Source organism: Andrena cerasifolii, chromosome 12 (assembly GCF_050908995.1).
Source record: "Andrena cerasifolii isolate SP2316 chromosome 12, iyAndCera1_principal, whole genome shotgun sequence".
Lineage (NCBI taxonomy): Eukaryota > Metazoa > Arthropoda > Insecta > Hymenoptera > Andrenidae > Andrena > Andrena cerasifolii.
In genome coordinates this window covers 9,104,397-9,128,741 of record NC_135129.1, presented here as the reverse complement: position 1 = coordinate 9,128,741, position 24,345 = coordinate 9,104,397, and the positions used below count along the sequence as shown (strand labels likewise).

Here is a 24,345-nt window from a genome sequence, read left to right as displayed (position 1 = left end):
GCGCGAGTTTATCAGGGGAGCCGCGCCTTTTTCGAGGAGGCTCGTCGAAATTTGAACACGCGGGGCCAGCTTTACTGATTAAAAATTACCGGTCGCGGAGCCCTCGACCGGTATCATTCACCGATTCCCCCGGCAAGTCCAACTACCCCGCCAGCGATCCTCATTTTTTTCTCATCCCCGCGGCGTTATTTAATCACGGCCCCATGTCTCTCTCCTCCGCGCACGCACACTCTCTCTGCCTTCGCTCTCCACCGTCGTGATTCGCGAGCCTCTCCCTCTGCCATTAGCAGAAAAAATAGCTGCACCGCGAGGCAGCCAGCCTCTCCAGCCCCCTGTACTCCTTTCAGCCGTGTGCCTCCCTCGGCCCATCCACCCCGGCACAGACATTTCGTGGTGTTTAATTCGCTCGTGAGCTCGCGCGCCACACACTATCCGACGCGGACTTTTATCCCTGTGAGACCACGCGAACCCGCCGATAAGAAACGACCGCTGATGACGTTTGTCGCGAACGATCGCGGAGAAACGAAGCATCGACGGGCACAGAGGGTTCAGTCGGCGGTTCCGCTGGGATAAAGCGCACAGAGAGCTAAAGGAACTCTGTTGCATCCCGTTTCACGTCTGAAATAGCGTTTCATTCGGAAACCAGGCTTCCCCAGCTAGAAAGACTTGCCTCTAAAGGGATTCATCCCGCGCCTAGCCAGCCCGCTCAGTGCGTGCAAGGAATTACTGTTTTCAGTACAGATTGAAACTTCAACGCCTTCCTGCTGCTCGAAATCGCGTCTTATTCCGAGACGAAGCTGCGCCGAAGGAAAGTTTCACCGCTAAGGAGATTCAACCCGTATCTAGTCAGACCACCCGGCGCGCAGGACGAACCATTGTCCGCGGTAATCAATTGAAACTTGAAATTCTATGGATTTAGCGTATAAGAACGTGGAGGATTTATGAGGAACAGTAGAAGGGACCATTTACCGATGAATCATGATTATTTATTTATGCTCCAAGTGTCTCCTGCGATTTTTATAGGCTTTTTAAAAATACGAAGACAATTATCTGCGTTTAAATGATAATATCAGCTCTACTCTGAATAAGCGACAATTTACACTATCATCGTGTACATATTCGTGTCCAATGTCGCGGCCGTAGTTTCCTTTGTTCACCGACGACGCCAGCGGCCATTCGACGGGATTTAATACGTGCCGCGGCGGCCCTTTGTCGCCGCGCCGAATTGCCAGCCCGATGGGAAATTAAAAAAAGAGTGCGGCGTAATCACCGTCACTTTGATAAGGCCGGAAGAATCCATTGTTTTCGGTGAATTTATCGACGTTAATCTGTACATCGGCGGCGCAGATTTCAATCTGACGCGGCTCCCTACGACCGCGCCGGATAAACGGGGCTCGAAGACAAGAGGGAAAAAGAGAAGGGACGTCGATGGAAGGCAAAGGGGGCTTTGATGCTGCGATTAAATTTGTTTTTCGCGCGGTCACACCGTTCCCCCGTCAAAGGGAACGCGGTTAGCTGTCCCGCCTCGCGTTCGCCGCGTCATCCAGTCCTGATAAACGAGCGGAAAGGGGCTTCCCGCCTAAAATATCGTCCTCTACGCGGCCGTACAATAGTATTTTCCGTGCTTCGCCGGCTTAAAAGCGATCCTCTACGAAACAGCCAGCTTTAAGGCTGGCGGCAACCGCGTACCGCCGCGCGTCCTTTGCGAGCACGCCGCAAGGGAAAAGAAGCAAACACGGCTCCCCTGATGAAGTTAAGACCCGATTTTCCATCCGCTTTAAATACTTTACTCGAGCCTCCTCGCAGCTAGATGCGATAGTCGTGGAGCCCGCCAGAGGAGGCTGCGAAACTTTTTCTTTCGAAGAGAACGATGCTTCTTCCTGCATCGATCTCCCTTGCCTTTAAGTGGGATACAGCCACGCGGAACGAGTTGAAATTAATGGATAATATAGGAGAGAATACCGGATTGCGTTCGAGAAACCCGAGCAAGTTGCTGCAATATGCTAGAGGAGATTGAAGTTTCGAACCTTTTATTTCGTCGAGATTGGAACGACGTTCTTTCACTACCTCGAGTTTCATTAGTAGATAGAACGAATTAGAGCAGTTTCAGAGACATCGCTCTACTGGTACGGTATTTGCAGCAACAATTTGGAATAATTAATGGAAAATCTGGAACCGATGTATGCAGCCAACGATCCGTATAACGCGTAATCAGTGGCTAAATATTTATTAGCATAGCGGCGAGCCGAACATCGAGAACCGCGATTCAAAACACGTGTCCCTCCTCTATGTGTTTCAATGCGCGCGTGATATTGTTTCGATATCCGAAAAATCGTTTCCATTAATCGCGCGGAAATAGTCGAAATTATAGAGCAATCTCGTATCCCAACGACGTCGAATTCGCTCTAACTACGCATTCGTCACAGAAACAATTCTCGAACTGGTATCACCGCGACATCCCTCACCCTCCACCGCAGTACCGATGCCTCCATCGATCATCTAACGAGGAAGCAAACGTTCCTTATCGCGCAACTTTAGAATCTACCATCGACCGTCTCTCTTTCGGTCAGCCTGCCTCTGAGGGAGTCATTACTATTCCATGGTGTCCCGTGCCGCCCCCGGTTCGAGAGCCTTTCAGCCCCTTTCACCGCGGCCAGGCAGCGCCTTCCGCCTTTGTCTTGGAATTACGAGCGCGAATAATGCGCGACGGGCAGAAGAAAGGGACCGAGGACCAGGAGGGGGCGGCGGAGACTCGGTGAAAGAATGAGAGAGTGTTAAAGGGTCCACCGCGAGAACTTTTCTGCCGCGATTCGGCCGGTGTATCCGCAATGCAGCGGGTGCCGAGGTGGGTGGGAAAACAGAAAAGGGAGATAGGGGAGGGAGGTAGTCGGCGGCCGGCTGGAGGCCCTTATTTTGTTGCAGCGAGGTGCGACGACCAGGAAAATGAGTGCCCCTGATAATTAAACCGTCGGCCGTGGAAAGGGAAGCCCTGGGCCCTCGTTTTCGTTGGGAATTTTGATTAATCGTACACAGGAAATTAAACGCGCTCCCGGGCTACAAGGCTGACACGCGCGGCCCGTAACAAGCGGGCAGCTGTAAAATATATACTTCAATAAAGCTACTTCGTTTTCCGGGGATCTAAATATATTATTCGCACGTGTCAGATAAAAACGCTCATTCTCACCCTCCCATTTTTCTCGCCGTTCCCCGTTCCCTCTTCGCCTACTTCTTCCTTTTATCCCACATTTACCGTCACCGTTTTGCTTCCATTGGCCGCGCGAATTTATAGTTCCGCCTGGGAAAGCGAGCGTTCACTTAGCCGCTTTATGCACTCCTCGCGAGGAAGGAATTTGAGAAAACGTATTAAGGCTTGCCGCTGCATCGGTGCTTCACCTCGACCGGCGCGCTTCGAGGATCGTTCGAGCTTCAGGGGTGCTCGAAAACCATTTATCGTTATCGAGTCGTCTCGAGTCATAGAGCCTGATCCGCACAGTTGGGGAACGCACAGCGCGGTCAACCCACCTTGGAACACACCCGCGGAGGACGCAAAGACACCGATACCAGTATCCGCCAAAGTAACAGGTTTAATTCTTCATTCCTCGCGAAAGATTTATGAAACCGAGACGCCGGTGGACAACGAGTTTCCACTCGGATTTGACGGTCGTACTGTGTGCGCCGCATAAATAATTCGCGGCTAATGCCTATCGATCTATACGCGGCCGTTAAATCGTTGTCGTGTGTTTCCACGCTTTAATTTATCATGGCGTTATAGCGCGAACAATGTGGCCTTGTTTTGCTAAATTACGCGCGGCATAAATCGCCACCGCGGTAATCTTGTTTACCTTAGACGCGCCCCCGATCCGCGGGCTCGGATCGCGGGTTAATATTCCGGCTGGGGAGCCACTGATCGGCACGATCGAGAAGGAAAAAGCCACGCTCGGTTTTGGAGGCTAACGTGATGATATCCGAAGCCCCGTTTCGGGCCGGATCGCGGCAGCTCCCACGAACCTGTTGATAGCTACCCGGAGAAAATATTATTCCCCGTTGCTTGTTCGCTCGTGGGCGAAAAAACGAGGAACAAGTCGAGCCCTGTGCGCCGTGCGATTGAAGAGCGGGAAGCACGGTGCCCGATGCTCCACGGAAAATCACTCCTTCGATCGCCGCACTGTGGACGGAACTCGAGGGGGCAGTTTCAGTGGTCACAGTTTGCGATTCCCTCCGCGCGAACCTTCGACCGCATAGTTTCGGGAAACTCGACAGTTTCAGGGGTCAGAAAACGCCAAGAATATTCGTGAATATCCGAGTAGCAATGATCCCTATCAACCGTTCTCGAGCGATCAGGATCGAGACGATTTCTCTTTAGCTCCGGGGTGGTTACGCGCTGACGTAACTCGCCATAGTAGGTAGGAATGAAGTGCACAATCACTAACAGTGATTTATCACAGTGATTTTTTTAACTTGAGTGAATTGTTTACTGTGATCGTAATTCTTGATCTCGATTGAATTATTTTTTATAAAATACTTCAATATAGCTTGTGTTACAGTCAAAGCGTGCTAATTGGGCGAATATATATATAATATACATTCATAAATAGTCAATGTATGCACGCACTGATTTGATTCACTAAAGTATTCATATATACATTATACTTTTTAACTAAAGTGAAGAAATATTCGTTAATTTAAATAGATCAAGAACGATTGCACTGATTCAAAATATACAACTGATTGTGAGATTCTATAAGAACAGTGAGGACTTGAGAATGTTTCGAGAGAAAGTAGAAATTGGGGTTAGGTATGTGGCGCGTGCAAAGACCACAGAAGAGTAGTTATGCTCTGCACCAATCAGAAGCGATCACGAAAATCACGGATCACTGTGAAAAATCACCGTGATTGGGAACGAACGTGATCGGATCACTCGTGGTTCGCAAATCACGGTTCTAGCCAACACCAATAGTAGCCACTTTACGGGCGCTCATAACGATAATGAAACAACGGGGAATAATTTCAGGGAACCGTCTCGAAGAGGGTATTCTCGCATTATTCATTCGAACGCAACGGAGGAGGGATCGATGCACTTCGTGCCACTCAAAGGCGGACGGTTTTTCGATGGTCGTTAGTCGGTCGAGAGTTCCGCGCTGGAAACTTTCTCTCCACCCTCCCGCTCATAGACGCCCCCCTTTTTTCTATTTTCCATTTCACACACAGTCCCAGCGCACGAAACAATCCCAGTTCACTACTGTCCCCGCCCCCCTTGTTGCGCCCCCCGCTTTGTTCGGCCGTCTCCGTTTCTCTTTGCCCTGACCGGGCCTCTGTCGTCCCCCTTTATGCATCGATTTGGAAACGTCCGCCACGTTCCCCGTACCCTTCTCCATTCTACGCCCCACTTCCGCCTTTTTCTGTTTCTCTTTTCCACGCCGCGAATCGCACGTCCCATCGAGCCGTGAACGCGACGACAATGAGGGAGTAAAGGGGAACGAGCGCGTCCGTAGTCAGACATCGCGGACGGACAAAAAGGAAAAAAAAAAGGGAAATAGAAAAACCGGCCGTTTTACGGTTTCAATGAGCAGTGAACCGTTGGTCCGCCCCGCGCGAGAGAGGAAGCGTGGCATCATAGGTGCTTTCGTCGGTCGTTAGCCGCTCGAGAACTGGAAACTTTCCCCCGGTTTCGTGCGGTTTCGCGGCCCTTCTGCGCCTCCTTCGTCTTTCCTACCGTTTTATCGTTCATTCCCTCCCACCGTCTTGTCCCTCGATTATTCCTGCTGTCCCGCCGCTCCTTGCCCATTACGAATTCCATGACGGAGGAGCATCGACGGGCAAGTAGGGAACTCAAGAAAAAACGAGCACTCTCGATGGTCGTTAACCGGGCTGAGAAGTTGGCGACCAGAGAGCAGCCCCACCTTCGCCTCCGACTATTCGTCTTCCTTTATTGTTCCTTGTCGGCGGCGGCACGGGCCTCGAAACAATCGTCGCGTTCCCGTTCGACTTCCGGCCCGTCACCAGAGTTGGGCATAATCAATTACATTTGTAATCAATTACATTTGTAATTGCTTACGTAATCAATTACTTTCATTGCAATTACAGAGTAATTCCGATTAAAAAGTAATTGCAATTCCATGTAATTGCTCTACACAATTACAATTACGATGTAATTGTCCTGCAAACTTACAATTACAATGTAATTGCCCTGCATATTTACAATTACAAGGTAATTGTCCTACACACTTACAATTACAATTATAATTACAGTATAATTGCCATACACATTTACAATTACAATTATAATTACAAAGTAATTGTCATTGTGGTTGACAAAATTAACGATTACAGAAAGTAATCTGTAATTGAATTACACAATTACATTTCAATCATAATTTGTAATTTGTAATTAGATTACATTTCGCCCAACTCTGCCGTCTACCCAGCAAATTTATCGAGAGAAATGCATTTGTCGGCTCTCGTGCTCTTTTTAATGCTCGCCTCTTCGAGCTCGTCGCCGCGATCGAGCCTCGCGAGCCAGTCCCCTAGACGAGCTGCGCTAGTAATTTCAGAACGAGGCGCGAATTAATCAAAGAAGAAGAGAGCGAGTAGAAGAAGATAAATTCCACGGCGCCAGTGTATACGCGGCTTAACCCGTCCGTGGACGAACGGCCGCGGGCCGAGAAGTAGAAAATTACGTGCATGGTCGGACAACGAGAATGGATGGCGCACGGCTCGTTGGCTGCACTCCGGTCGGAGGAAAAGAACTTTGACGCGTGACAGATGCTCGCCAGGTACGCCCTATTTTGTCACCGAGGGTGTTTTGCATAAACCAACGTCGGCCCTGATTCGCCGGTATCGCGGCGCGCAATTGAAATATTTACGAGGCGGGCCGAGCACGCGGCTACCCTTAGTATCGCTTAATATCACCCCTCACGCGGGGGTGTTCCATTTGAATTATTCGGTCTCCGAACAGCATTTTCCCTCCCTGCTTCAGTTTTTATTACTGCTCGGAACAGTGCTTCCCAAATCGTGGCCGGGAGAGGGATGGAATTCCGATGGGATTATTGCGAAACTTCGCGAGAACGAGAACGCGCCACTGCTCGTTGCGGAGCTGGAGCGGATTCGACGGAACGCCTTTCGCGAATTTTACGTTAAATCATTCCTCGTTGGGAAAGTTCGCTGGGTCTTGCGATCAATTTTCACTCCCCCTGTCGCGCTGCGACTCAGGGATGGAAGTCTACCGCCGCAAAGTGCGGCATAGATGGACAAAAATGCAAAATCGAAATATTCATATATAACAGTATAACATCTTATTGAATTGTTATATAATGTTTTTTATTATATTTATTTACTTATTATTACGAGTAATAATAGCTCATTTTATAGAATTTATGGGTCAAAAAGGAATAGTTGCTAATTTTATTTTCCCTAAATATATTCCAATATTTCGACATTTATAACTGAATTTAGATTTTTGTCCAAAAATCTATCATTCAGCCGCACTGTGCGCCGGTAGGAACATTTCTCCTCCCCTCCGACGATGTGGAGATTTAAAGAAGCTTGTAGGTCATAGTTGGGGCGATACCAACACAGTTTCCAGCGCGTGGAGGACCAGTGAAACCAGAAGGAGAAGGAAAATTAGGTATTCCGGGGCGGTGGTGACTCTCATTTGGATCGCTGCTACGTGGAAATTCTGCCGGCATCTGGGCCAATTTTCCGCGGTTTTCGAACAAATTATAAAGTAGTCCTCGTAACGCACCACTGCCACCGGAATGCATAACTTTGCTGGTAACTAACGCGACGCTGTTCCTGCAAGCGAGCCGCGCACGGGCAGCCCAGATGCTTAAACGACTGCGAACCGCTGCACGGAGAAAGACGTTCCGATGATTTATCGTGGCACGAACGTTCAAGTCCAATATACGAGTCGGTGCTCTCGAGCTGGCTCTCAGTTAATTTCCCGGGGAAGTAAGCGTTGCCCGGCGAGATGCGAGAATCGTTTCATTTTTTCATCGAACCCCCTGGTATAATATCCCAAGGCGGGGAGAAATAGTGGAAGAAGGCCGTGGGTCCCGGGTCACCGTGCGCGAAACTTCGTGAATAAGTAGACCGCGGATAAAAGCAAAGTTGGTAAGTGTGTAATTAACAGGGGCGGGGGTAGGGGAACGTCGAAACTCGGATGGTGTTTCGAAGAGGAGAAAAGGAGGCTGTTGCACGACGAACGACCGGACTTCCGACCGGCACCTGGGACAAATCCACCCTCGAGGAGGGAGGGGCGCGAAAAAAATGTAGAAGGGAAATCGTGTAACGTCTTTCAGCCCCGGACAAGCGGAAAAGTAATACTGGAAGTAGTCCAAAGGAGGTTCGAGAGGAGGGGTTGGAACTGTGGGAAGTCGAGGAACGAATACCGAACGCCAGATCCCGTTTCTCATTCATCGCCTCCCATTTATTCATCCTCGTAATTAGCTTTACCCTCTAAATGATATTCCCCCGCGGTTTCGCAACTTTTAATTACGGCTGAGTCTCGCTACGAGCGCGGGACTGAGGGTAGAGGGAGACGGATCCCTACAACGACAGGTAACGACGTTATCTCCGCGCTTCGTCGCGAGCGAGGCCGTCGAGATCGGCTTCGTGATCGCTAACGTCGGTTCGCGGCGAAATAAACACGCGGACGATATCGATCAACGAAACGCGGGGGTACGTCCAAACTTGACGTCTTCGTGGACCAAGTTTGGGGGAGTTTGGCGCAGTAATTTGTACGCGTTTCGGGCCGAGGGGAGTGTCACCCTTAGGGAGCTTGAATGGACCTACGAATCTGTGTCTTGAAATCAGAAGCGAGTTTGGAATTCGAGGGAAGAAGGGGCAGTGTCCCTGGTGCTGTAACCTGGCAATTCCCGAGCGTGTTTCGCAGAGCTCAGCAGTGTAACGTGGCTCGAAACGTGCTGTCGGGTACGTAACGCTTGTGTAACGAAGAAAAAGCACGGGGCGGTTGAGAGAAACTGCTGGGGCTTTTCAATGGTTCGTAGAACTGCGTCTCTGGGAAAGTGGAAGCGATATCTTTCCGCGGCAGCGGGCCCTAATGACGTTCGAGCAGTCAGGAAAGCGATACCGGCGAACAGATGCAGCGCGATGAAAAATTGGATGATGCCTCCCCGTCCCTCGTCCCAACCCACCCTCGCGTCTGCTGGAGTGTAAGCAGCGCGATGTGTACCAGAGACGTCTACATCGTGGTCGACCGGTTGTCGGCGTCGTTCACGGAAATGCTACAGCGAAAAAGCCTTTCTCTTTCACGATGTCGGGGCTGGAGAGCGCGCTACAAGCGGGGCGGAGGCGCCGAGGGTTGGGTGAAAGAACGAGCCGACTACAGTGGAATTCACGAGTGATTTTCAGCGAGGGAGGCCGCAGACGACGCCGTGAAAAGCGCCCTGGTGGATCTCGATGCTTGCCAGCCGCCTCATATTTTATGAGCCATCCCCCATTTGTGGATGCTTTTACGCGTGCCTCTATTGAAGTCACGCGCTAAACCACGCGCCGTCCCTTCAATTTCGAACTCCTCTAATTCAGACATTTCCCATGAAACCGTATCGCGTATAGGTATAGAAAAATTAAAGAGATTCCGGGCTGGATAGTTCGAAAGAAGTAGAAGAGCTCAAAGATTGATGCTCCCAAGAGATATGGGTGCTTGCGTAGCAAGGTGCGAACAGTTTCGCGGGAAATACGCGAAAATTGATGGGTCGGATTCAATAAGAAGGGGACAAGTGCTCGAAAATGGGAAAAATTAAATGTTAAACTGAATTTTGAAAAATACAGTGTTGTAAAGCTCGTCGCGACACACATTTTTTCTATTTACAGTTTGTTTATCCAATCATTACTATTCGAGCTAAAAATGATAAGCAAAAAAAGTTTTCATCGTTCAAAATCATTATTTCTTTAAACATAAATTGCTAAGTTATGTTTTAAGTTTCATAACGATCCGTTAATATTTACTCAGGTTATCGCAATTTATGTTTAAAGAAATAATGATTTTGGAAGATGAAAAATTTTTTGCTTTCAATTTTTAGCTCGAATAGTGATGATTGGATAAACAAATTGTAAATAGTAAAAATGTGGGTTGTGACGAGCTTTACAACACTATATTTTTTAAAATTCAGTTTAACAACATTTAATTTTCCAATCTTTCTCAGCGATGGGACAATAATTTTTCCCATTTTCGAGCGCTGGTCCCCTTATTGCATCCGACCCTTCAATTGACTTCGCTGGTCTATTTGGATACACCTGCAACTTCCACACGCACACGGACACTTCCGCGCAATGGTATCTGCGAGAAAATACTGCGTTTCACGTGAATCACCGTGTCCCCGGGAACGCTAAGTCCTCCCGACTTGTTTATGGAAATCGCTGGACCACGAAGCGCGCGTAGCCGCGTGGATTTCGCATACCCGCTAACGTTACATTTACGAGAAAGATCACTTATGGAAATTTGTGCCCGGTGTCTGTATTCGACAAAGTACTACGTCTGCCGTGTCGGGATTCTACGCGCGCGGAGCGCCTGAATAATAAATCAAAGCGAAGTGGCCGCGTAACTGCGCACCCACGTCTACGCCGATCCGTCTGAATATTATATTTCGCCGGTGTGCAGGCTGCACAGACCACCGAGCAGGCAATATCGTTGTTTATAATAATTCAAGCGAGCGTTAATTCCGTATTCCGAACGAGAGCGCGCAAAAGACGAGCCCCGTGGGCGGATTAATCCGATGCGCTTCACGAGCTGCTACATTATAACATCTCCCCATCACCCCGAATCTAGATGTATCACAGGAGCGACTAATACCAGGCCGCTCGAGCCAGACCACGAGCTTGTGCCTCATATTTTACCAAGCATCCTCCATTTGTCGAAGCTTTCAGTCGACCATACCGAAGCCATACGCTAGACACCGTGCTTGGCGCGTAAATTCACGGCGTCGCCGTAAATCGCGGGCCAAAATACTTTTCCCCTGTACGTGATTGCTCGGCCCTCCTGATGCCCCGCGATCTACGCACGCGTATATTATCGGATTCGTCCCGTGCCACTTTCAATATTAATACGCCAATTCGGCTCACCGCCAAAATTCAATGTTTTATGCCCCCGGGCACGTACGCGGCCGAACGAACATCCATTACCCGTGTCCGTATCGCGGGTAGCAAGTACTAGGCGGCGCGGGCTGTAAACAATAGGCCGCGATGCATTCTAAGATGTATCGCGTGTTATTAGAGGGGGTAAGATGGCGATATTACGGCGGATGAAAGGAAGATGTATGATGGAGACCGCTGGGGGATAACGTTAACCGTTAAGAAGGATCATAGTGAGAAGCAGGTGACGGTAGTTGCTCATCCATTCTAATGTTTTACCTTGCGACGTCACCTGGCTAACTTGACTGCGAGAGATTCCCCCGCGACAGTGGAGCAGGTGCTCGAAATTTAATTCGAAATGTCCAAAGCGTTAATCGCGGGCCGCAAAGTGACCCAGATCCCCCCGCGATAGAGTTGACACTGTTAGCCGAAGCATTTTGCAGACCTCGTGCAATCTAGTTCCCGGTGTCCCGTTATCGTGGTGCCGCAGCGATCCCACGTACCGAAGATAAAATCGCCAAGGCTCCGGCTTGTAAATCCACGTGAAAAGCGGCGACGCGAATTTATGCGTAAGCACGTGTACGCCGTGAAAAGAAGGCAGGAAACGGTGCGGCGACGGACCGTTAAATTAAACTTTACAAGGGGAAGCATTAAAAGTTCGCGCCACCCAATGCGTTTCAATTAAGCAACAACGACCGTGCACAGTCTCGGGCCGATGAATTTTTATCGAACGCTGGCGGCACGTGCGAGAACCAACTAATTACCGTGTTACACGGCTGGAATAAAGAAACGGCGAGGAAGAAGAGGCAAATCCGTTCACGCGTCGCCCGTTTATCCTCATCGGGGGATTAAATGGCAAATTGGCCTTGGGTCACGCCAATTACACCGCCGACGGCCAACGAGCACGGCCGATACATCCAGAGACGCGGTAGCGTCTCGACGCCAAGTACATGAAAGACACCCTGTATATATGTCTATTCGAACCTAACCTCTATTATTTTAACCTGATCTCTAGTATTTTTAATAAAATATTTATTTCTATAAAAATATATCTGCTTAATATTATTTAAAACATTTTTTTTCTTTGTATAAATAGCCATTGTGATAGTTGGCGCCATTTTTGTATATCATTAGTTTCGTAAAGATATTAATTCTCGACAATGTTTTTAAATGCGATTCTTTTTGATGGGATTAAAATATCCGCGTTATGAGTAATGGAATGTATGATTAATATGTACTTGCAACTCATTTTGATTTCTCATATTTTTTTATATTGTAGGGGAGGCCGGGGCTAAAAGTTCCGATTTCGATAAAACCGTATGCCCACGTTTGCCCATAAACAATTTTCGTTTGCCCACCCTCCAAAAAAAAGTTATGAGCAAAATAAAAAATTTGTCTTCATCACCCACCATGAATGCATTTCAATTTTTTAAAAGAAGGATACGAATGTACCAGACCTGGCCACGTTTGCCCACTCTCAGATTTCATTTGCCCGCCCTCCAGAATTTAAATGAAAAATAAAAACCTCGAAAAGAAGGGTACGGGTGAAGCGATCGCGTTAAAGTTCGATTTTTCTAGAAAATATTATCAAAATGTTCTTTCAACGATGCAGTCCGTTAGTTTAGATGTAAAAGAGATTTGCCCATGCATTAATTTCGTATTTCCACCCTCCAGAATCGAATTATTAATAAAGATAGCCAAGAAGTGCGGTACCCGTTGAGACGACCAAGTATAAGTTCGATTTTGAATTAATTAAACGATGAAATCGTTTGTTTAACAATGCATATCGTTTGTCCAGATGTAGAAGAGATTTGTCCATGCATTAATTTCGTATGCCCACCCTCCAGAATCGAATTATTAATAAAGATAGCCAAGAAGAGCGGTACCCGTTGAGACGACCAAGTATAAGTTCGATTTTTAATTAATTAAACGATGAAATCGTTTGTATAACAATGCATATCGTTTGTCCAGATGTAGAAGAGATTTGTCCATGCATTAATTTCGTATTTCCACCCTCCAGAATCGAATTATTAATAAAGATAGCCAAGAAGAGCGGTACCCGTTGAGACGACCAAGTATAAGTTCGATTTTTAATTAATTAAACGATGAAATCGTTTGTTTAACAATGCATATCGTTTGTCCAGATGTAGAAGAGATTTGTCCATGCATTAATTTCGTATTTCCACCCTCCAGAATCGAATTATTAATAAAGATAGCCAAGAAGTGCGGTACCCGTTGAACCGAATACCTTTCTGTTCGTTTTGTTTTCCGAATGAATTATCAAAATCGATTGTACTTACCGTAAAGGTTGAAGGTGTTTGGTGACATGTTATCCACTTCAATTTGTATCGCTCATCGAATACTTCACACTTTTCACACATCTGCAGCATGTGCAGAATAACACCAGAGTGTATCAGTGGTTTTCTAGTCATTTTTCACTAATTACCGCAATGATATCGCACAACGGAAAATAATATAATCTCACAGTTACTTCACGAACCGTAAATGAACACACGATCTTGCAAGAGTTACGTCCGAACTCTGTAGACCGACTGACTTTCGTGCGTCGTTGGAAACAATTCGACAATATCGCAGACATGTGTTTACGTTTCGACAGTGGCACTCGGCGCTGCGCCCCTTTAGGGTATCAGCGCTGCGTGTCGTCATCGAACGAAAGTAACTACGCGTTTATAAACATTTCTGCTAAGTTGTCACCAAATACGCTAAACTCTTACGTTAAACGCAAACATTGAAATTGGCTAACAAATATGAAACACATTTCAAAATTCCAGTGGAAGAAGAAGAAAAAGAAATAGCGGATAGCATTAATGTTTCTAACGAAAGTAATACTAGAATTCGCGAATTCTAGTGCAAATAAAATAAATAATATACTGCCGCAATTATATTTTGATATTATCGTTGAAAGAACGATTTCGATAATATTCTCCAGAAAAATCGAACTTTAACGCGATCGCTTCAACGGGTACCGCACTTCTTGGCTATCTTCATTAATAATTCGATTCTGGAGGGTGGACATACGAAATTAATGCATGGGCAAATCTCTTCTACATCTAAACTAACGGACTGCATCGTTGAAAGAACGATTTTGATAATATTTTCCAGAAAAATCGAACTTTAACGCGATCGCTTCAACGGGTACCGCACTTCTTGGCCATCTTTATTAATAATTCGATTCTGGAGAGTGGACATACGAAATTAATGCATGGGCAAATCTCTTCTACATCTAAACTAACGGACTGCATCGTTGAAAGAACGATTTTGATAATATTTTCCAGAAAAATCGAACTTTAACGCGATCGCTTCATCTATACCCAATTTTTCGCGGTTTTTATTTTTTATTTAAATTCTGGAGGGTGGGCAAATTAAATCTGAGAGTGGGCAAACGTAGCCAGGTCGGGTACATTCGTATCCTTTTAAAAAATTGAAATGCATTCATGGTGGGTGATGAAGACAAATTTTTTATTTTGTTCATAACTTTTTTTTGAAGGGTGGGCAAACGAAAATTTTTTATGGGCAAACGTGGGCATACGATGAACAAACGAATGCCGTTGAGTTTTTTTAAAAAATCGAATTTGGGGGTGCTATCTTCACAGACCTATTTGCGGCGGGGCAAGTTCACATGTAGCAATTTCAAAGACTATTCTGCTTATACATGTATTCAAACGATAAACACTATTACACCATGTTCTTAAATGTCATTTGATCCATAAGAACGAATCAATCTATAATATCGACGTTAAATAATTGAAATAGACCAAAAAGTAATGATAGAAAAATTTTTACTTATCTGGTACGCGACTAATAGCTCCTTGCTTACAACCACACAATTCGCTGTCGCGGACGCTATTATAGTGGGCGACAGAGTGGCGTGATCAACTCACACGGAAAAAATAATTTAAAGTACAACGCTCTTTTTATTTTGAAGATAGAGCCGTCGGAACAACTTACCCCCGGAACTTTTAGCCCCGGTCTCCCCTACTCTTTTTCGTCCTCGACTTTTTCATGCACTTGGCGTAATTTTTTTACGTTTTTCAAGTTTTTTTATGAGGATTGTTTTTAAAGTTGCACGAAGCGCCGGGGCGTCGCAATAGCAAACGAATTAATTTTCGATGCTCCGGAGGCGAATCGTGGAGGACCATTAAATTCGCCGGTGCCCCGTGCCGGGGAGACGGAGTTAATTAAGAAAGAAAGCAGGGCACGGTTGCTTCCTCCCCGCCGAATTAAACTACAACTCGCGAACGGAACGCCGAGATAAAGGGTATCTAGAATTCTTTCCCGACCGTCCGGCAGCGCGTGATCCTGTTCCGTTTCCCTGTCCTCGATTAAATTTCCTTCCCTCCCCACGTTCCCGACGGATTTCCGTAGTAATCTCCCAACGATCGCTTCCCACGGAACGTTCCCTGGTTTTATGCGTTTCGCCACTAATTTCCAGGGCGAAGGGAGGCAATTAATTTCTTTGCTCTGGCCGCGAATCGCTGCCAAGAAACGGAAGTGCGCGGGTGCCGCGGCTTTCGCAAACGACTGGCATGTCTCGGCGTTCAGGTTTTTTCGGTTTATGGGCGAGCGTAACGAGGCCAAACGCGTCCCGAAGGGTAGGACGGAAAGACAGCACCTTGCCACGCATTTGCATTTATTCTGGATAATATTTTTGCGCGCCGAGCCGTTTGAACCGGCGCCGCTGTGTAATCAACATGCTCACAAATTCGCTAATTCCGCGAATGCCGTGTGTCTATGTTGAAAGAGCTTTAGCAACTCCTCTGCAAGGTTCAATGGAAACGGCCGAACTTCGCGTAGAAGCGGCTTGAAAAATGCAGCTGTACAATTTCATTTCCTCCGGTAACGCGTACGCCGGTAAATTCGCCTTTTTCGGCCCGCAACGCGGGGAATGAAGGGCGCTATAATTAATTCCCGTGAGTTTACAACCGACCGGCGCCAATTTCCTTTTATCGACTTGCCGCGTATTCTCCGTCGAAGATTGTCCCGCGACGATAAGTGCGAACGGATCGCAACGGTACTACACACCCATAACCGTAAAGATGCACCGTGGTGTTTCGGAAAATATCGCGTCGATGAAAAACCTATGTGCGCCCCGCTCCGCCGTGCAGCCGTATGAATTCCGTGTCCACGGGAGCAGCTTATTTACGAGCGTTTTATATCTATGGAAATAAGCGGGAAAAATCTGAGAGAAATACTATATTTACGAGAAGCACCGCCCGCGCCTATGGGACCGTTCAATCTGTTCCAATTCCATAGCCGCAGATGCGTCGTCGTATCCGCGGGAAATCTATTCCATAACGCGAGTCACGAATCTATGCTCGCGACAGAGTTGCTAAAAAATGAACTCTCTCAGGCGGAGCGGTACAAACAAGGCTGGCTCGGTGCTCGCGCGAGCTCGTCAGATAAAAGGTCAAAGCTTATCTCGCCAGGGAGGACCATTTCTCGCTTTTTACCACCGACGTAAAGCCGTGGAGGCGACCGACGCTTCAGCCCCGGAATCTCCCTAAACTTTCCATTTCACTCGAAAGCGGCGCGGGAAAAGGCCACCGGTGGAATTACAGAACTCCAACGTCCTGCTTCTCAGGATTTTACTCGCTCCCCTGGTCGTCCTCGCCGCGAGATTTACATTATACACGGCCCGAGCCGCGCTTTCCACTGCGCGTCCTCTCCAGCCGGCGATTAAACGGCAGACGAGTGTCTTTAGCGCCCGTAAAGTCCGAGGGAGTAGCGAAAGGTCGGCCACCGGAGGCTGACGGAGGCCAACGATGTCTACTGATTGCGATTTACCGGCGAAATTCAGTCTAACAATTGTGCGAGAGGGTCTGCTGCGAGAACGTTAATCAGAAGGAAGGTGCTCGTGCCTCCTCCGCGCAGCAAGCTGCCAAGTGGACGGAATTTAAAGGGGAAGTATCCGGGGAGGGCACCGAAGATAGAATGCTCCAGATTTCTGAAAAGGGCGGGACTGCTTGGTACTCTTAAGAGCGCAGTTCCTCGAGGCTTCTTGTGGTCTGCACCTAGATTCAACGTTTTACGAGAGAGCGCTGTGTAAGCTGAACTGTTTGAATGGTCAAAGGGTCGCCAGGAAAGGGCGAAATTCTACTCGGAAGATGGGCAGCTCGAAATTTCGTCCCGCTCTATCATGCAGCCTCCCAAATAACAGATTCAACCACTCCTAAACACATACGCGCCATGTGATTGCGCGGCTGGTTTACTCGAAATTAAGGACGTGTGAAATTAACACGACCTCGACACCTCGATTCGTACGCTTGCGGCAAAATTCCGGAAACCACCCGAAGAATCCACCTCAACGCGACCAACGCTCATGAACCTATTGCTGTGTCTCGGGGTCTACGTTTTAAAACGGGGTTGAACACCGACGGGTAAATCGCCGTATTTGCCGGGCGAAATTTGTGGGGCGCCGCACAGTGGGGAAATTTTGCGATTTTATGGCCAAAACTACAGAAATGAAATTTTTTAATTTTACAAATTTAATACAAATGTCAATTGAAGAAGTATCAAAACCTGAAAACTTATTTTTAATATATAAAATTCGACACTTTTACGTTCTAATATTTAAGAAACTAAATTATCCGAAAAACAGCACGTTAAAAAAAGAATGAAAAGGTTCGTAATGTATAACATGTGAACCAGTCTCGGTCACAGTTATGTCGTATGTTAGACAAGACACACTGGATCGTGTTTAAAAAAATGCATATAATTACAAGATTAGCAACTACTAGCAATTAATAATTGCATTTATATCCATGCCTTGAAATTATTTTCAGATCTTTGGATAACACAATATAAGTGTTTGAAGCAACTTGAAAATCTGGATTAATTCTTTGCGATCGGTCTAACCTCGCACGAACATAAACATTTAAAACATTTATCAGTAAAATTGGTGGCATTTGATACTCATATTAGTTCTTCAATTGACATTTGCATTTATTTTGTCGAATTGAAAAATTTATTTTTGTGGTTTTGGCCATAAAATCGCGAAATTTCCCCACTGTGCGTCGAGGTGTTGGAATATCCTCATAGACTCGGAACTTCTCGAGCCTCCTCGAATTTCGCGAACTTTACGAAGTCCCGAGCTCGCGGGGCCGGGGAAAGTGTCGATACTGTTATTCATTAATGCGCGAGGCGAAACCAGGACCTAGTTCTGCCGTGTATGCCCGCAGGCGAGGATCCCGTGGCTCGACGAAGGAAATTGAACTTTTCTGGCGTCGATAAATCCGCCGTATCTTAACGATGATCCGGGGAACGGCGATTAAGGAATTCCGCCCGTTGCGAATTAAAAGGGCACGATCGGGAATTTTTAATAGATTCGGTGAAATACAGTGGCCCGGTCGATGCTTGGATATAACCGCCGGGAAGATTAAAACGAATCGACTCGGCTTGATGGAGGGAGAATTAATTGGGCAAATTATCCAGGGACGTGGGGGATGGAAAAAATCCCCCTTAATTGCGCGCGGATATGGGGGTGGAACTTTGACGGCTGCAATTAAACGGTGATTAAGTAAACAGAGCTGATCGCGCAAATTCGACCTGGGGGAATTCGCGGCGCTTTATCTGACTTATCGGAGGACGACAAGAGAAAAAGCGAATCCTCTGTTTGCTCGTGGTGTAGGCGTGGGGGGGGATGGATTTATCGAAGATGAAATTCTGTCGACAGCTAATTGGAACGCCGAAATATGTGTTTAGTAACACAACTCATCCGAAAGCCACACCGCGATGGTTGAAATGTTCAGGCGGAAACTCCTCCAATTAAATTCGCGTTCGACATTTTCGTGGCAGGATAATAATTACTGGTACAATTAGCAACAATTAAGTTCCGCCAGGCGCCGCGTCCAAAGCGGCGTCCTTACCGCGTTCGCCACGGCGAACTGAGAACTCTGGGATGTTAAAAAGACTGCCGCGAGTATTCGTTATATAACCACGTTCGTTTATTTCATAGAGCTTGGAGCGTAAAGGTCCGCGGGTAAAGTGAACTCGAGTCGTTGCCAGGTACTTTTGTCTAAACGACAGGAAAGTTGCCGTAACAACGAGTAAAATCCTTAGCGATACTTACGAAGGGAATTATATCGAGAATTCTGCGTACAAAAGATTTTACTGGGGGGAGGGAGGAAAGTTTTGGCTCCGCGCGGCGCGACTGTCTCGAAAAGTATTCATCGCCTTGGAACGGTCCCAGAACAGTGTCCGTTGGTCGGCGCGCTAATAGCGAAACGCCGCTGGGATATCGGGTACAGTGAACTTTTTATCACCTCATAAAACTGACGATGCTAACGTTCGAATCCAAATCAATTTCCCGGAAGCAAGAATCTACTGCATCGAGATTCGAAGGGAGAGCCAAAGGTACCTTGGCTCCACTCGATAGCAAGAATCTGCCCCGGAAGAGAAATGAAAATCTCCTTCGGCTACTCGCCGCGGTTACTCCGCGAGATGAAATTGGAAAACAAGATCGTAAATATGAGGGAGGGCGGGGCTGTCGCGTAAATATCTCGCCCTTAACGGGGACATATTTGCGCGGAGTACGACTGGGAGGCCTAGCGACGCTTTTAATAACGAAATTCCGTACGGTCAATTTGAGGCTGTTCTCGGCTGGCGACCGCCGCAGATATAAAAGTAACGTGCAGCCGGTCGAATATGGAGCGACTGTTCTGTACACGGGCAGAAGCCGAGAGGAGGCATTTCAGAATCGAGTTACCACGGCCATTGGGAAGCAATGAAGCATCGCGCGCGAATTTGCCCGGAGTTTGCGCCAGATTTCGCCGCTCCCTCGCCCTCTTGGCCCGTTTGCCAGTCTTCCGCGAAAGGACCGGGCGCCTGATAGCGAGGAATCGGTTTCTCCTGCGACCGATTCTCGCCTTGTCCAACATTATCCAGCTATCGAACCCAACCAGCCAAAGAAACCACGCTCAAATTCTTCTATTTCCCTTTCCCGTGCTGCGAAACGGATAAGATGGAACGTCGAGGGCAGACGACGAAGAAAAAGGGCAGTCGTGGCTTCGGCAAACCGTGGGCGGACACGGTCGTGAGCGATAACGCTGGGAAGCTTCAGAAAATCAACACAGAAAGTGTGCCTGGGTCGACTGTACCTCCTGCGGGTGGATGGGAAATTACCGAGGAACCGATCGACGCCTGATTGAACTCGTCAACGATCTCCTGGAATCGATATCAAAAACTATGGAACGGTGAGGATCGTTAATTGAAACGGGCGAAGTTATCGAGAATCGCCGGGGGAAAGCGCGTTTAATTGTGACAGACATTTCAATATTTACCAGCGATCAGGGGGAGGGGCGAGAGATTTGGGCGAAACTTGGGCCGCGCCGATGATATCGATTCCTGTCGAGTCGGATTTCATCCCCTGACAAGGGCGACAGCCTATAAATTGGGATTTGATCGATGACCTTCGCGGCAGTAATAACTGCAGGGCCAATGTTTGCTCATGGGAGCTCCAGAACGGCGTTCTAGTTATAGAGTGGCAACCTGAAGCGACGGTAGAGCGGAGCAACCTAATTCTCGGCCGAGTTCGCTCCAAGTAGAAAAATAAAAAGTCCCTTTAATCCGCGGGAGCAGGAGGGGAGGCAATATAGAGAGAGCGAGTCGAGGACAAGAACAAAGAGCGTCCCTTATTACGATGGAAAAAAATTGAAGATCGCCCGGCGAACAGGCAGCGAGCGGCATTGATTGCGGCGAAATTAAGTCTCATTGTATTTTCGCGTGGCGGGAAGTGTCCCCGAGCGTTCTGCCTCGAAAAATCCCGAAACCCGCTGTGCGTTTACATTATTCGACTGCACGGATACTCGGCAATCCCCGATTCGCCCGTCGGTTATCCCTTCGAAACGAAGGCGAGAGAATCAGAATTCACGAGCGCCGCTTTCCTTTCGTTGCTCCCATCGCCGCAGGGCCCATCAACTATTAAACGCACCGTGTATGCCCCTAATCTGGAGCGCAGTAAAACGCGAACGATCTAATTCCGGGAGAAGTCGGTTTTATTACGGAACACCGTCTTAAAAGTTTACGTCTCCGAGGGACGTCCCTTTCAGCGAGCTGGATGGGAGCTTGTTGGCAGCGTCTAGATCGGTTCGATGAAGGCCCAGGGTGAGGACCAGCGCCTCGTCACGAGCACCGCGACAAATTCACCCTTCGACGGTCCGAAGGGAAGCTAGATAGACCTTATCTATCGTAGAAAGGGTCCCGCGACGGCCTCGGTTCGATGGGAGCCTGATACGACAAGGGGAGACTGCTAGTGATGGGTCAACCGACCCGTAGAATTGAACCTTGATCCACGCCCGAAGAACTGGCACACATGGCTGGCTTGGAACTAGGATATCCATCGATTGACATGTCCAACGGTCGAGTGGATCAGTTTACCCGCGGCCGATTCACGTAGACGGCATGTTCGACCAGGATTTAAACCGGCCAGGGGATTAATCCTGCTCTCTGGACGCGGTTAAACTCGAACCCCGTCGCCGTCTACGGATGTTCGTTTGGTTTCCCAATTAATTGGCCCCTACCCGCGGCTTGTTAAAGGCTACACGCTCGAAGACCGTCGATGCACGAAGAGTGCATCGATCTAACGATGCGTTCCGATGCGGAAGATGAGTACTCGAGGGATGCGAGGAGTGTTGCACCTTAGAAATTAGCCGCGCACCGCGTCTGGCTACGTCTGAGAAATCCTGCAGTGGAACTACTTAATCTCCACTAGGCAGTTCCCTCCGCGGGAAGCAATCGGCGAGGAGAAAGCTACCTATACGAGCCGCCGTCGTTACCCAAGGTTTTCCATAGAAATCTCGCGGCTCGATGCGCCCGCTTGGAAACCACCCCTGTCCGGTACTAATTTATCGTAAGGAGGAACGGTGGCTCGCGATAAAGGATCCGCGGGGCATTCATTCGTAACGAGGTTACTCGGCGATCAAGGTCGGGAACCGAGTGGATGAGAGGGAAGTAGGTAGATTCGATGATCTAAGAAATACGAGGATACTTTCGGTAATGGCCATTACCGTTCGTCATCCCCCAGAAGAGATTAAAGTTAGCTCGCCGTTCGGGCCACCGATTCGACGATAAAGGGTAGGGACGGAGCGATCCGAGAGCTCGTGAATTTCTTGGCGGACGCGACGCCGGGATACGCTCGAAATAATCGTGTTACCTCGGCCGTGATCCACCCGGTGAATTCACCTGGAAATTCTGACTATCGATTCTGCCACGATATAATCCCGCTTCCGCCGTCCGGATGCCGCTCCGCTCGCGTACGGCCAGAACCTGCCGCCAGACAATCGTTAACAGAAGTGCATTGAAAGGATCAACCGTATCAGCCTGCTGATTGACGTTTCATATCAAAGAATGGACACGGGGAGAGTTGGGGGCGACTGCCCAGGGAAGGACGGCGTGCGGCGCTCATAACAGTACCTACCTATATTCATCGATCTGTATGCCATTGATTAAGTGGAACACCGTGTCCGCTGGAGTTTCTACCCGACCATATCCAGCCGCCGGTTTTAATCGATAGGATTATCCTGTTCCACGCTCGAACTCGCAATCTCCTCTACGATTGCTCGTCCGTGGCCCCGGTTATTGATCTAATTTCCTTCGTTTCTCCGTTTTTCGGTGCGACCAATCACCCTAACGAGAGCTGCATTCGAGTTACTTCCACCGCGATCGGTGATTAGAAGCAACACCTACGCGACTTTGGGCAGTTTTGGTCGAAATAGACGAAACGTAAAACGTAAAAATAAGATTGTAACTTAACGAGTATTAATGAACATGAAATTCATTCGGGAAATTTGGTAAAGGAATAAATGACAGAGAGATATCTCTCCTAACACGATCTTCGTGGTTGTCGCCTGGCGCGATTTCGATGGAAAAACATTGTGTCCTGATATTTCGTCGTAGAGCAGGCCTCGGAAGGATCAGAGGAGCTTGGAAGCTCGCGTTTCTACGCTTTCACGTCTCCGGAATCCAATTTTCTTTTTCGGACTCCCCTGATCCTGGGAGATGTCGCTGATGGAACATTAAAGGGGATCGACCGTCGAAGAAGAGCGACACGGATAATGAACGCGGGGAGGAACATCTGTAGCTACTAGAATAGAGTTGTGCCCGCCGTGTTCTATGAGGATTTAAACTAGACGCACCCTCTGCTCCGCCCCCTCAGTAATTCCTGATCCGCATTTGAATTCTACCTTATCCATCGGCTACGCGGGCTTTCCCCGCCGAAACGCGCTCCTCCTCGCTCCTCCACCCCTACCGTCGCGAGCCATTCTCATTCCCATAAGACGATAAATCCCTCGATCGAGCCACGCGACGCCAAATTGAAATTCGACGATATCACGGACAGAAACGCGGACGGGGAATTTTTCTTTGTTTTCTGAACGCCGATCCCGCGATCGTTGATTTCCTTTATCGGGCCATTTTTTAATCGGCATCGGGGCTGCCGCATCGGCGGGACCGATCGAACTCCCCGATAAGTCATGTACAGGTCCCCGATAAGAATAATTTACCGAGCCGTTGCGCGATAATCCTCTGACGCACGACGTCCATTTTTCCTCCCACACCCGCGATACCGACGAATTACGATCCCGCTGAAAATCGACGGCTCGAACCACCGTGAGGCTTGCACGCGCGACTGCGATCGTGCGTGTCCACGGAGACGGCCGATGTTCACGGTGTATTCGATCGCTCGATTCTCAGCCGGCCACGAAAGATACGTGCCGCGGTCAATTACGTAACACGCAGCCCCATTTCTGTCATTCCAGAGATGTGAGGAATGATCACGTGGGTGATGGTCGGGCTGCTCCTGGCTGCGGAAACTTGCGGCAGAAACGTCCTCAACGGGAACGGGAACGAGGAGGCGAAGCAGAAGGACAGTCTGAAGGGAGTCACCGCGGACGACGAGGACATCTACCGTGGGTATCGGGGGTGTCGGGGTGCACGGGGAAAGAAGAGGATAGAGGCCGAGAAAGGGCGGAAGGAGGCAAACAGATCTATGATTTACTCCAGGAGTAACTCGAGCTTATCCAGACCATCCCCGACCACCGCTTCGAATCCTGCAATTGAGCTCCACTAATACTCCTTTCGTGGCCCCTTCTACCCGCTCACGGATCTCGCTCTGGCCACTTCACTTTTCCCCTGCCTCCGCCACCCATCCACAAATCGTTCTCTGATCTATATACACCTGGCCTGTAACATATTGTTCTGAAATATCGCCCTGCCGCTGCCAAGCTTCTTAAAGCGTCAGCC

At 48.3% G+C, this 24,345-nt stretch overlaps 1 protein-coding gene across 2 annotated transcripts in view; it reads left to right on the top strand.

The window, feature by feature from the left end:
• LOC143375246 (uncharacterized) overlaps positions 1–24,345 on the top strand; it is a 49,638-nt gene that overhangs the window by 19,313 nt on the left and 5,980 nt on the right. Inside the window, exons 1-2 of one of the 2 annotated variants that reach the window (XM_076824174.1) lie at positions 6,612–6,773; positions 23,862–24,011. In XM_076824174.1, coding sequence (XP_076680289.1) covers positions 23,873–24,011 — 139 coding nt within the window. In that variant the 5' untranslated portion in view covers positions 6,612–6,773; positions 23,862–23,872. Of the gene's footprint in view, positions 1–6,611; positions 6,774–23,861; positions 24,012–24,345 lie in introns of those variants that run through there. The other variant, XM_076824173.1, reaches the window with a different exon arrangement.